The following is a 13,595-nucleotide window of genomic DNA, read 5'->3' on the forward strand; positions in this document are numbered from 1 at the left end:
GGAAGAGACGTTTCTGTCAGCAGCTTCCTTCCAGAGCAAAACAACCTCCTTCGTGCATTGTGTCACCAAGAAAAACGATGCCCCCCTGCTATCCAGAAATTGTTGCTCCTACTGGGCAGGCTCTGTGCAAACAATGGTCAGAGTTATTGAGGGAAATTAATTTCAGTGGTTGGCACGACAGCAGCTTTTAAAGCTGTGGAAAGTTTTCCCTTTTCAGCCCCCGTTTCCTCATGCGTATCACTTAGTCAAAACCTTCCCCAGCTGAACTGAAACGATCTGGGGCTGTGTGACTGGCTCAGAAAGCATGTGAGAAACCATCAGCCTAAGTTGGTCTTCCCTATTCCCCTTCCAGGCTTGCCCAGGAGGGAGCTGGGAGCAGGAAATACTACAGCTCTTTACTGCACAATACAGTAGGGGCCAGAGCGAGTTTGTGCCGACACCAGCCAGCCTGGCATTTCCCATCTTCTAACTGCTGTGTCTGGTGACCTCAGAAGTGACTTAATGTGTTGGCAGTATTTCCAAGTCCTTTTATTGTTTGGGTTTAATTTTTTTAGCAGTAAAATGGAAATCTGTAGTAGATATGCTTCTGTATGTATACTGTAGCAAGGCTGTGGTACTTTTCAAATAGCTCTTTGCTTCCTTCTTTAAATACACTTTATCTATAAAAGCAAGTTTAATTGGAAGCTGAAATACAGGGGTTTGTTCCAGGCTTCCATACTTAATTATGTCCTGTCCCCAATCCCTCATAAAAGTGATGAGAAACCATTAAGATGAGGCTGAACCTGGTTGTGAGCTTGCCCAAAACTATTTGCACCTAACAGAGGTGTTGCCTCTGTGCCTGTCACTGGAGTTGGGACTGAAAGGCTTTTGCTGATCGTGACGTGTGACATCCGTCTCTGTCCTGCCCTTCTAATTTACCTGTGCTCTTGGGTACCAGTGGGATGCCCAATGCCATAAATGCTGTATTCAGAGATGTAATTTCCAAATCATGCAAATCCCATTGCCTCTGATATGCTAATGTGCAATAACAAGCACTTGTGGGCATTTTATGATCAGGTTTTATGTGAGCTGGTGAATACTACCCAGGGAACTGGTTTGTGTCCAGGCTGTCAGTGCTGGAGGCTGCACCCTTTTTGCCAGATGCTCCTTGGCTATTTTTTGTTTGAGTTTTTAATATTTAACCCCTTTCCTCAGTTGATTGCACTCTACTTTGGTCTTGAGTGACCTTTATTTTGCAGCATTGAAGTCCCAGAGAGTTGAGCTGTAGCAGTGTTTCCATAATAAATGCAATAAATATGTGCACCTTCTGTTACACATGGTAAAATTATTAAATGCAGATGAAATGCCAGAGCAAAACAGGCCATGGTTGCATCTTCTCATGCTCTTTGCCTTCAGCATTCCTTGTCTCTGCCTTTCAGAGAAAAGGGAAACCCCTATAATTAAGTTTGAAAGCAGCTGATTTTCACTTGCTTTTTTTTTTTTTTAATTTTGTTGCTTGGTAAAGAAAATCAATACTTGATCTTGAAGCATTTTTCCCCAGCTTTAGAATTAGATTTTTTTCCAACAGCAGAAAGCTGAAACCAAAACCAACCATCAAGGGCTTGACAGTGATTCAGAATGAGCCCTTCAGTTGGAGATGGGCAGCAGATTTCAGAGGAACAATCATAACGTTTGGCTGTAGTAATTTGCAGTGTTCTTCCTTGAAGATTTCACCATGCTGGCAGACCTATCATTTCCCAGGGCCATTAACATCAGTGCCTGTATTTCCTTGGAGCTGCTGGGTCATACAGACTGATTTTAAAGTCTGGTTTTTCCTGTACAGCCTGTGGTGTGCTTAGGCAGCAACCTGGGGGGGCAGGTAAAGATGGAAATTTCTCCAGGACCCAGCTAACCATGGGATTTTACTCTGTCACATGAACAAACCTTGCAATTGTATCCTCATTTTTAGAACTGTGGTTGCTCCTTTTAGTCACCCTCTCTCTTTCTTGCACTGGTAGCAGATTTCAGAGGTTAATAGTGTGTCTGTTAAAGTACCATCATCTTAATTGAGAGTGCTTGAGAAGAGCTAAAAATTGAAAAGTGTTGTAAGTGTGGTGCTGCCTTTTGGCTGATGAGCATTTCCTTGTCCCTGCCCTCCTGTGGGCTGGGGTGAGCAGAAACATGGAGTGCTGGCTCCTTACCACTGGTAGGAATCCATGGTGAGGACACCCTGTCCTTGGGTGTGCTCTGAGCTCGCTGCCTGACGCTGGGCAGAACGTTTAGATCTGTTCCAAGCCTGTGCAGGAGGCTGGATGAGGATCCTGGTTGTTCAGAGCTTGGACAGGGGATCTGGAGATAGGACACTTAGCATTTTCCAGGCACAAGGTTATTTCTGCGACTGTTTTTAGGGACCTTCTGGAAGGATTACTCCAAGGAGGTGTTACTAATTTATCATGCACCTTGATGGAAATGTACTGTTGTCTTGCACAGTACCCAAGTACATCATCTGTGGACTGCCTGGGCTTTGTCAGGGAGTGAGCATGGTATTTTAAATTACACAAGGCAAGGCACAAATGGAGAGCCAGCACTGATACTCAGCCAGCCTAGAGATGAAACAGCCCTGGGTAAAGGGACAGTAATCTCACTCATTGAAAGGATACGAGTAAGATGACTGTCAGCTGAACAGCTGTCTCCAGCTGATTGCCCTGAGTAGCTTTTTAATTGCAGGGGTTTATTTGCAGTATTTGATCCAGCCTGTGATGCAGTGCAGAGATGTTCCTCCTTTGAATTTAGCCAGTACACCTTACAGCAAGCTCTCACCACTGAGAAGCAGGAGTAGCACAACTTAAACCTGGCATCATGATGCTACAGCTCTTTGCTGGTGCCAGCACAGGAACACACTAGGGAGAGATGCATCAAACACTGAGTAACATCCACGGAGAAGTTGTGAATTCAGTCTTAGCCCTGGTCCAACTCTGCTCCAAAGCAGCCTGTACAAAGATCTCCAGTGAACTTCTGGTTCTTCTTGTCAAGCAGACACAAGGTTTAGGCTTAATGGTTCTTACTCTTAGAACTTTGTAGTCCCCTGACGCAGCACAGTTTGAATCTGCTTTCCCTTGCCCCTGGGATGGGTTGGGTTTGTTGGATGGTGTTAGTGGATTTCCTCACAGCCAATGTCAAGATCAGTTTCTATGCTAGCATGATCTTTATGGAAGTGTTCAGCAGTGTTATAGCAAGGGATTTTGCATGTTCATATTTTAAATAAAGAATATTTTCCTCAGTTCTACACTGCCTTAATGGAAGTTTCTAAAATGCCTAAAAACAGATGGTGGTGGGACTTTCTTTGCAGGGTTCTCGGTGTTCCTCAGATGCTAACATGCTTGGAGAGATGATGTTTGGCTCTGTGGCCATGAGCTACAAGGGCTCCACACTGAAAATTCACCAGATCCGGTAAGATTAATGTTTTTACTGCTGGTCATTTCCAGAGTCCTCCTCCTTAGTGCTGATGTGTGGTGGATTGAACACCACAGGTGCAGAGCAAAAGGAATGTCTGGCTTTGCTTTAAAGTTATTGTGGTGCCTCTTTTGGCACAAAAGGCCGTTGGGTTGTGTTTAGGCCTGTGAAATGGGAAGGAAAGCCTGTCTTGGCGCTGTGTTTGATTCACATCTCCCTTCTGCTCCCCCAGCTCACCTCCTCAGCTCATGCTCAGCAAGGTTTTCACCGCTCGCACTGGAAGCAGCATCTATGGGAGTCTGAATACGTGAGTCCCTTACCAATTGTACCTCTTGGGCTAAGCAGATGAATGCAGGAACACAAAGGCTGGGGTTTGGACCCCCCAGTTTCTGTCCCAATCTGTTCCCCAATCTGTTACACTCTACCAGTAGTGTCCTCACCTTCCCCTGTGACTGTCTGCACCTCAGGTGGCTTCCAGTGATGGATGAACATTCCTTTAATGCTGGTATGGTGGAGCTTTGATATTGTAAGGTAGAAAAGTGCCTGCAGCCACCGAAGGAGAAGGACTGAGGACACAACACTTGAGTTGGGGAATTCAGTCTCAGATGAAGAAAGAAGTGTTACAAAACCATCTGGCTTCAGAGGGTTCAGTGTTTAGTTTTCTGTGTATTTATTGACCCCCCTCAAGACCATGGCTTAGGTTGTGAAAGCTTTTTCTAGTGGAAGCCTGCCTTCTTACCTTGTCTCTCCCATTCCAGCTATAGTGAAGTAACACTGTATTCTGCTGCAATGCAGTTCACTGGTTTTGTTGTGTTTTGTGTGTGTTGTAGGTTGCAGGACAGTCTTGAGTTCATTAATCAAGACAGCAATACATTAAAGCCTGACCACAGCACAATTATGAACGGACTTCTGGGGAATATAGGTAATTACAAACAGATTTTATTTTATTTCCTGGTCTGTTTAACTGAGTAATCAGAGATTCTATAATATGAAGGCCTTCTATATAGAATGAAAAAGACAAAGGAAAACTAAAGATGTAACAAACAGTTAATGTTGGTGGGGTTTGGAGGAAAACAAATTGGATGGTTCAAGGAATTAGTGGTTTATTCCACAGCTGTGTGTACGTACATAGGAGAACTATTCAGATACAGTGAAGTTTGAATATAGAAATAGTTGGGAAATAACAGCCTGTAGAAGTTTCTGAGCAGTGTATGTGAGCTCGGGCAGGACTGACTCTGCCTGGTTCAGCTCCCTGGTTTTATTCCCGTTAATAATTGTCATCCTGTTCTGTCCTCTGGCCACCTGAGCTCACGGGGCTGTGTGCTTCGTGCCAGGCTGGGTTAACCTTCCACAGCTCCACTGGAGTTTTCCATCACAACAGCAGAGTGGCTTTTAGTTCTCTCTTCTCCCTCTCTGGAAGCTAAGCAGTCTTGAAAAGCCCTCTGGCACCCCTGGTTCTCAGCCTTTGTGGAAGTGCCGTGGGTGAAGGCTCTGTGAACATTCCCATACAGAAAGAGGGGAAGGTCTGGCCTTTTCCCTGTGGGAACTGTAGAGTTGATAGTAAGGATACTGTACTTTGGGGCTTGGTTGTCCCATACAGCAGCCCGATGAGCTCCTCAGCACATCCTCCCTCTCCCTTGGTTTAGCTCATTGACTTTCCAAGCAAATGCCTCTTGTAATAGGTGGATCATGGGGTGACTTCATACATTTGCTGTCTGGAATATTGTGTGTAAAATCCACATTTCTGGGAGTAAGGAGCAGATCTGATGGCTTTGTTACTCTGAGTGTTTAGGACACAGCCCTAACCCTTGTTGGGTTACACCTAAGCATGGGCTTAAAATGTTTTTCAGGCTCCAAAGCCATATACCTCATTAAAATAGTTCCCAACAGTCCCTTTACAAGGGAAGCCAATTAAAGCTGTAAGAACCTTTTATCTATTAAATGTTTCTTGAATTTACTCTAGTTGGAAAAGTGAAATAAGGGAAAAAGAAGAAAAGTCTTAATATCCAGCATTCCTTTCAGGCTTCAGCTGTGATTTTTAACAGAACATCAGTGAATGAGGTGCCTGATCTGACAGAGAGGAACTGACTTCATCTACTTTTAGGGTTTTATTGTGGTTTGTGCCTGGCAAAACTCTGTGGTATCACCAGTGTGATCTAAACTGCAAGTTTGAATGCAGATAACACAGCTGTGAGGTGTGGACTCAGTGAGATCGAGGTGTAGCCAGTGCCACACGTTCATCACGTCCAGCTCTGTCACCAGAGGGACTTCCCCACCCAGGAGAGAGGATAAGTGCCCCGGGAGCTGCTGGCCTGGAGGCAGAGGCACCTGGGTGTGGGGGCGTGCAAAGAGAAGTGATGAGGTTGCCTCCTAGAAGAGGATGCTGAAACCTTCTTTGCAGTTGGGCTGCCCATGTTCTCAGTCTGTTTTCAGTCGGTTCTGCAGTGTGTGTTTGCAGTTCCCCTTTCAGAGCAGAGGGAATCCTGGGCAGAGCAGGTAAAGAAGTTAATCTGTAACTGCAGCCTTGCAAACAACCACGCTCGCTAGCAAAGGCTGCCTCTGACTCACTGGCTCTCACCAGCCTGTGACAGGAGAAGGGTCTATGTGTTTTGGTTGGGAACTATTTACTAGCTGCTTTTTTTAGATATGCTGGGTTTAAAAAGCCAAACAAAACACGCTGGTCACGTCCTTTTCTTTCATGAGTCAAGATGTAAGAGAATGGAAGGGAGCTTTGTTGAGGTCCAGGCTTCACATTTGTTTTACAATCAGACAACTTTGAGCAGCAGCTTCAAATATAGGAGAAGGGACTGGCAATTAACTCATTAAAAACAGCCATGATTTTTTCCTGGCTCTGTGTACAGTAAATACACTCTTTCCCTGGAATATCTACAATCCTGTTTTACTTTTAAAATGGACTAAGATTGCTCACATTTATTTTCTGTATGATTGTTTCACTGCACTGATGTACTGACTGTTCTCAGAACAACCCCTCCAAGCCAAATTTCTGCCTGCCTTCTCCCCCTTCCTCCCTGTTGCCCTCAGCAAGTGTTCTTCAGCCAGCCCACCAGCGTGGCTGTTAAAACACACATTGTACTCCACGATGAATCTCCTGTTTGTGATCAAGTCAGGCTTTGAGCCTGCATAAATTAATCATTTTTCAATGGGGGGGGAGGAAAGCCCCCCCAAAAAGCACCCTTGTAGAGAACCCCCATTCTTGTATGGGAGACAGTGCAAAGCTGGGTCTATTACTTTAACTCTGTACATACTACACAGCTCAACTGGGAGCCGGACCCTTGAATCAACATTCTTGTTCCGCCGAAGAGCTGTCCTCCTGCATACCTTACTCTGCCTTTACGTTGGCTTGTATCTTTCTCCCTGCCCTGGCCCCCTCCCTACAGACTGTTCTGCTTTACTAACCTCATTCTTTCATGTGTATTTTACGTTTTGCCATGTAGGTCTTTCCCAGCTTTGCAGCCCCAGGCGGGCATTCTCAGAGCAAGGTCCGCTCCGCCTGATCCGGAGCGCCTCTTTCTTTGCAGGTTTGCAGTGTGCTGTGCTGTGTGGCTAGTCTAGCTGGTGTGATGGGTGGTGTGCATCTGTAGTTTAGCCCTGGAAATAAGATTTTTAATTAATTTTTCATTTTGTAATACGAAATAGACAGTGATATCCACTCTCTTACCTGCTGGGTACGTGCCCTACATCCCATGGGGACAGTGGGCTTTTTAATAGTCCTCTTTAAGGCTGTTTGGCTTTGGAAATTCATATATTGAAATTAAATATTTTTCACGTTTCTGGAAATAATACCTCACATTAGTGTGAAGCTATCTCAATCTGGACTTGTTTCAACCACACTGTGAAAAATAAAGCTAGGCTTAACTAAACTGGACGTGTGGCGCTCCTAAGCGTCTGGGTCTTGTTTCCATGGCTGAGTAGCTTTTATTTCACATGCACATTTGTAAAATAGATCACGTTTAAAGACTCTCGAGCCTCAGACACTTTTGATCTTGTGTATATGCAGGCTGAATCTGGGTGGCTTATGGCTCAGCTGAACAACCAACGCGCTGCTCCCAATTTAAAGTGTTTATTTTCTGTAAGAAAGCATTCTAAAATCCTTCTAAATTATATATATAATACCTGAGAAAGCTGGTGTAGGAGTGAAAATCATGCTTGTATTGGGTTTTGGTGTGATTTTTGTCTATACAGTGAATATTATGATGTGACCAACGTCCTTTGGACATATTAGAATTTCATTTAAAATAATCCGCATCTCAAAACAAGTGTACTGGTTTTAGTTTGGACTGGAACAGGAGTATGGGCCTCAGACAAATACATACAAGCTTTTCAGAGAAGTGTTTTTGGCTTGTTCAGCTAAGCAGCCCTTCTTGGTGATGGCCTTGTGCAGTGCTGTTGATCTGAATTAATGAGCATGGTTTTGTTTCGTTAATTACATGGAGATCTGCGAAGAAGAAAGGAACTGTATATCCCCCTGCTAATTGGTATTCCTTGTCTTACAGTTCACAGCAACCCTATGGATATGCCTGGGAGGGAGCAGAATGAGGACAGGGACAGCGGTATAGCAAGATCTGGTAATGTCAGTTCTACGTGTTAACCTTGTAGACTCCAAAAATACTCAGGAATATTCATCCCTGAAATGTCTGTATGTCATAAAACAGCTTTTCCTGTGCTGAAATAGGATTTCCCTGTGCTGTTGTAGGTATGCATCAAGGCTCATATACATATATGTAAGCATCCAAATGCTGTAGGTGTCAGGGGTGTTGCATTAGGAACCTCACAGAACTGATCTGAACAGTGGTGCTGTTCATTAAAGCATGCTGCAAAGAAGCCAAATTAAATATTGAAATGAGTTTGCAGCAGTTCTTAAACGATACTTGTTAAGCTGTTGCCAAATTGAGGAGGATGGTGATGTTAAAATGTGAATTTGCCCCCACAGTGCCCTCTCCTCCCCCCAAAATCCAGGGGTTTGGGCACTTAAGGATTGGAAAGGCTGTTAAAGGATGGGATGAATGTTCTCCTTCCCACAAAGAATTTCTTTCCTGATACTCAGGGTTGATGCAGCCTGTATGTTGCCTATTATGTAAAGCTGCAGGACTGTCCCACCCTTGCAGTGCTTGTGTATCTTGTTAATGTTAGTACAGACTGGTTATTTTTAGATAAGAAATATAGTTAAGCAAAAGAGAAGGCACCTGAGAAGCAACACCAGTTTATCTTGAGGGGCTTTGGTTAGTTGCTCTTTCTTCCGAAGAGATTTGTATTTATTCCTTTTCTCCTTGCAGCATCTCTCAGCAGTCTGCTCATCACTCCCTTCCCATCTCCGGGCTCTTCCTTCAACAAAAGCTGTGCCAGCAGCTACCAGCGGCGTTGGCGTCGCAGTCAGACCACCAGCTTGGAGAACGGGGTCTTCCCTCGATGGTGAGCTGGGAATGACAGTGCTGGGTGCTGCCCATAAGTGTTCCGCCGTTGGCAGCTCGATTCGGCTCTTGCATACAGACATACAAGGATGTGGAACTGTTGGAGAAGGGTCAGAGGAGGCCACAAAGATGCTCAGAGGGCAGGAGCAGCTCTCCTACGGAGAGAGGCTGAGGGAGCTGGGCTGGTTCAGCCTGGAGAAGAGAGAAGGCTGTGGGGGGACCTCATTGCAGCCTTCCAGTCCTGAAGGGAGCAGAGAAACAGGAGGGGAATCAGCTTTTTAGAAGGGTAGATAATGGCAGGACAAGGGGGATGGAATGAAGCTAAAGGAGGGAAGGGTGAGATATTAGGGGGAAACTCTTTACAGAGAGAGTGGTGAGGGGCTGGAACAGGCTGCCCAGAGAGGGGGTGGGTGCCCCATCCCTGGGGGTGTTCAAGGCCAGGTTGGATGGGGCCCTGGGCAACCTTGTGTAGCTCCAGGCCTGGAGGTTGGTGTCCCTGCCTGTGGCAGGGGTTTGGAGCTCTGTGATCCTTGGGGTCCCTTCCAACCCAGACCAGTCTGGGATTCTATGATCTGCTCTTGCTGTTGCTTTCTGGGGTGTATTTACAGAGGTGTAACTCAGGCTACACTTTGATGCCTGATCTTTTTTAGGATCTGTTTTCTTCGTGGCATTGTTTCACACTAGCTGGGAAGCCTCCAGCAAAACATAAAGCTGTAGGCTGTACTTCTGAGGATAAGGAGCCCTAAAGCCCTACTCCAAACACAAATTTGTGGCAGCGATGGGAGAGAACTAGAATACTGGATTCTAATCCCAGACACTTTGAATCTGGCTCCAGCTTCTGTGATTGCAGGGCCAGTTGATGGCTGCTGGTGAAGTGTATGCAGTCAAAGGTGATGATTTGACAGCACAGGCAAACAAAAGGGGTTTTACTGAAGTTAAATATTCAAGAACTGAATTACACAGGAAAACAAGGTACAGCTATAAGATGTGGATTATGTTAACTCTCTGTTTTTCCATGCTGCTAGGTCCATGGATGAAAGCTTTAACTTGTCAGATGACAGCTCTGGTCCCAGCCCAGGAATTGTCAGGAAGAAGAAGATAGCAATTGGAGTCATTTTTTCACTCTCAAGAGATGAAGATGAAAACAACAAATTTAATGAGTTCTTCTTCTCACACTTCCCTCTTTTTGAGAGTCACATGAACAAACTGAAGAGTGCAATAGAACAGGTAAACACACAGTCTTGATTCTTGCACTTCCATTGCTGGATGTGTCCATGTCCCTCCCAGCCCTGTCAGATGGAACTCCTAGCTCTTGCTACAAGCTTACAAAAGTGGGATCAATTTGCCCGTGGGTATTGGAATTGCACCAGAGAAGAGCTTTGCTCCTCATCTTTGCTGATGCTCCTTACTGCTAGCAAAGGCACAGCACAGGGTGAGGACAGAGCATGCTGCAGAGGCATTCCTGCAAGCTCCAACAGCCCCCGGGCTGCCTGAGCGCCCAGCAAGCCTGGATCAGCCAAGGGGAAAGGTGCTTTTAAGGCCACATCTGCCTCCCTACCTCAGCTGTACTGGGGTGGATTGCAGGGGCAAAGCCTATCTCTAGACCATTCCAGTCTGTAAATAAATACTGAGCTTTTTATTTATATATACACATATATATAAATAAATATATATTAAAATTTTTTTACAATCCCCTGATTCCCCGTGTAGGAATTTTTCAAAAATCAAAGTTTCAAATGTGTGGTTGGATTTGTTTCAAGTCTCTCTTCTAGGAAAGACTTAGTAGTTACTTTGCCACTGCAATGAAAACTTTGACCCCTTTTAATGCCTTGAATGATGAAAAGCACAGAAGAAGCAGAGGCTGCAAATGCATGTGCCTCACCTATCTTTCCCCAGATATGAAAGTTGGCACTTGCACCATTGTTTTATCACTTAAAAAAATTTATTTGCATGACTAGTTGCATGAAAGATAAAGTCAGACACATGACTTTGTTTTCCATTTTCTGGGCTGCTGTAGCTGTGTGTAACTTATCTGTTTAATGATTGTTTTCAAGGCTATGAAAATGAGTCGTAGATCAGCTGATGCTAGTCAGCGGAGTTTGGCATATAACAGAATCCTTGATGCCCTTAATGAATTCAGGTGAGCAGTTTGTCTCCTGTCTCTTGTGTCTCTGCTTTCAAAAGCACTCGAGTCTCTTGGAAAGCATCTTCCCCCTAGTGCAGGATAAGTGCCTGTGTGTGAGTCCAGATTATGACTTGGTAAGTCTCAAGTCCTCTCAAAAGTGAGTATGGTAAAGGCATTGGAGATGGCAAGCCATCAGAATCTGTGGTTTTAGGCTTTCACAAGTGTGTGTATCCATGGGTGAAGAGATCATAGATGATCTGGGTTTTCTGTGCTTTAGGTGGTAAGGAGGCTCCTGGCAACCTCAGAAATTCTTTCGTGGCCCTTTTGGTGGGGTGAGGGATAGAACTGCAAAGCCATGTAAGGGGAATCCTCCCTTAATGTGTGTTTTCCTAATGTGTGAGCAAAGCAAGGCCTTTTCCTTGCCCTTAATTCCTCTCTAAAGGCGTTTCAGGTAACAACCAGCTACTGCAGAGGACTCTTCTTCACGCAGCAGAGTGCAGTGCTGCTATCTCTTGCTGTCGGTACCTGCAGAGCGCCTCTATTCAACAGTTAACATACGAAGTACTGCAGATAAGCACATGCCTGGCATTCAACTCTATTTTATTTCCATAATTTAAGTCATGAGGAGGGAATTAAGATGAAATCCTTCTGTTTCAAGTGATTCATCTCCTCCCAGATGGGAGTGGCAGGGTGCTTCCTTTTACAACCAGCGTTGGGGCTACTTTTTTAGAGGCATTTTAGAAGACAGTGCTGTGATGCTCTAAAAAGACCATCCTGACACTGGGAGGGGTTTTACTGAGCAGTGAAGGATCCTGAGGGCTCACTCATTTTCTTCCAGCTCCGTGGATGAGGTGGCGTTGCAGGATGGAGGCACAGCATATTTCTTTTAAACCCCTTTTAGCACCTCAGCTCCGGGCGGTTGCGAGGGAGGGCAGAGGACGTGTTCAGCAGGGACAGGAGGTAGGGAAGAGCGAGCACGTGGGCCTGCGGTGAGAGGTGCATGGGATAAGCAGTGCCAAGAGAAGGAGCAGAGGGAGCTCGTGACTGCTGGGAGCTGCTGATCCTGCCCAGGGGCCTGAGACGAGTTCAGCAACTCTGAGCAGCCGCCGTGGTTCCTCCGCTCCCCCCCAGCTCTGCTCTGCCTCTCCCTATTCTCACCCAGACCATTGCTCTGCATTCCCACCCCCTGGTAACACCACCTCCCCAGCTGTTTTCCCAAAAGCTTCCCCCCTCGAGATACGTGCAGCGGACTTTGCCCGGTCTCCTTTGTCCTTCCAAGTTAAACAGTTCCAGAGCGGTGGGGAGGGGCGCGTATCCCGGGTCCAACGCAGGAAAAACAACCCTGAAAACCCAGGCCAAATCCCCCTAGTTGGCTTTTTCCTCCTTGGAGGGAAGCTCTGCCGTGCTGAGCTGGGATGGGATGAGGAAGGCTGCTCTCACCAGGCTGAGCAGGACACAGGAGGATTGGCATTCTCAGAGCCTCAGAGAGTGGAGTCATTCACATGACACAGCCATTGCGTAACCAGCACTGGGGAGCCTGTGTCTAACCACCAGTTTCATGCAGAGGTTTCCATGGTGATATAAATATTACTCTTTAATAGTGTAACGAGGTAAATTAAATCCAGTTTAATTTCATGTAAGTGAATTTCCTGGGGCAGCAGACTTGGGCAATTCTGGGGGGAGAAGGGGTGGTTAAAGCAAGTGCATTCAGCAGCCAGTGCCCCCAGTCTGGGCCAGTCCCGCTGGTGGGCAGGGTCCTTGTGCCATCGCCGTGTCTCAGCGTGGCCGTGCGTGCTGCTGTCAGGAACAGCATCACTACAGCACCCAAGAACCACTCACTCTTCAAAGCAGCACAATGTCTGCTTGGTAAAGGAGGGGAAATATAGGCGTATTATTTAATACTGAAGGCTGGATGCAAAATCCTTTGGCACAGCTTCAGCAAACCCATTTAGGCCACTATTATCTCTTGAGGCGTCTGCTTTCCCACTGAAGTCACGGGGAAGTCAGGAGCCTTTAGTCCTTTGGTGAACCTGAGACTTGTGTTGATTCCTGCCCTCTTAGCAAATTGTGCTGGAGGGAAGGAGGGTGCTGACTTCAGTGGGTTGGTGTTTCTAAACCCTGTGCTGGTTTAACTCATTGCAGTGTTGGGGGATTTTTGGTTTGGGGTTTGTTTCTTGGTTTGTAAAGATTTCTTTTTTTAATTCTTATTGTTATTTAACACCAGACTTCCAGGGGTTCTCAGTGTAGCTCATGTGCACTCCTCTGGTGATGAGAATAACCTCAAATCCCTGGGGCACGGGAGTCTGTCTACACGCTGCTGGCTGATCAGAGAGGGGAGGAAGGAGCGTGGCAGTGGTTAGCTGCCTGCCACCCAAAAGCCCCCCAACCCTGCAGGGATGGTTATTGTAGCTGCCTGCCACTCAAAAGCCCCCCCCCAACCCTGCAGGGATGGTTATTGTAGCTGCCTGCCACCCAAAAGCCCCCCCCCCCAACCCTGCAGGGATGGTTATTGTAGCTGCCTGCCACCCAAAAGCCCCCCCCCCAACCCTGCAGGGATGGTTATTGTAGCTTCCTGCCACCCAAAAGCCCCCCCCCAACCCTGCAGGGAT

The 13,595-nt window shown here is 46.2% G+C and overlaps 1 protein-coding gene across 3 annotated transcripts in view; it reads left to right on the forward strand.

Annotated features, from left to right (window-relative positions):
* FNIP1 (folliculin interacting protein 1) overlaps nt 1-13,595 on the forward strand; it is a 67,132-nt gene that overhangs the window by 40,228 nt on the left and 13,309 nt on the right. For 2 of the 3 annotated variants that reach the window (XM_084268491.1, XM_084268493.1), the window contains 8 exons: nt 3,329-3,429; nt 3,665-3,739; nt 4,263-4,354; nt 6,888-6,971; nt 7,947-8,018; nt 8,727-8,862; nt 9,887-10,088; nt 10,916-11,001. In XM_084268491.1, the coding sequence (XP_084124617.1) occupies nt 3,329-3,429; nt 3,665-3,739; nt 4,263-4,354; nt 6,888-6,971; nt 7,947-8,018; nt 8,727-8,862; nt 9,887-10,088; nt 10,916-11,001 (848 nt within the window). The remainder of the gene's footprint in view (nt 1-3,328; nt 3,430-3,664; nt 3,740-4,262; nt 4,355-6,887; nt 6,972-7,946; nt 8,019-8,726; nt 8,863-9,886; nt 10,089-10,915; nt 11,002-13,595) is intronic. The other variant, XM_084268492.1, reaches the window with a different exon arrangement.

The sequence above is a fragment of the Gallinula chloropus genome (genome assembly GCF_964237585.1).
Source record: "Gallinula chloropus genome assembly, chromosome: 10".
In the NCBI taxonomy this organism is placed as follows: Eukaryota; Metazoa; Chordata; class Aves; order Gruiformes; family Rallidae; genus Gallinula; species Gallinula chloropus.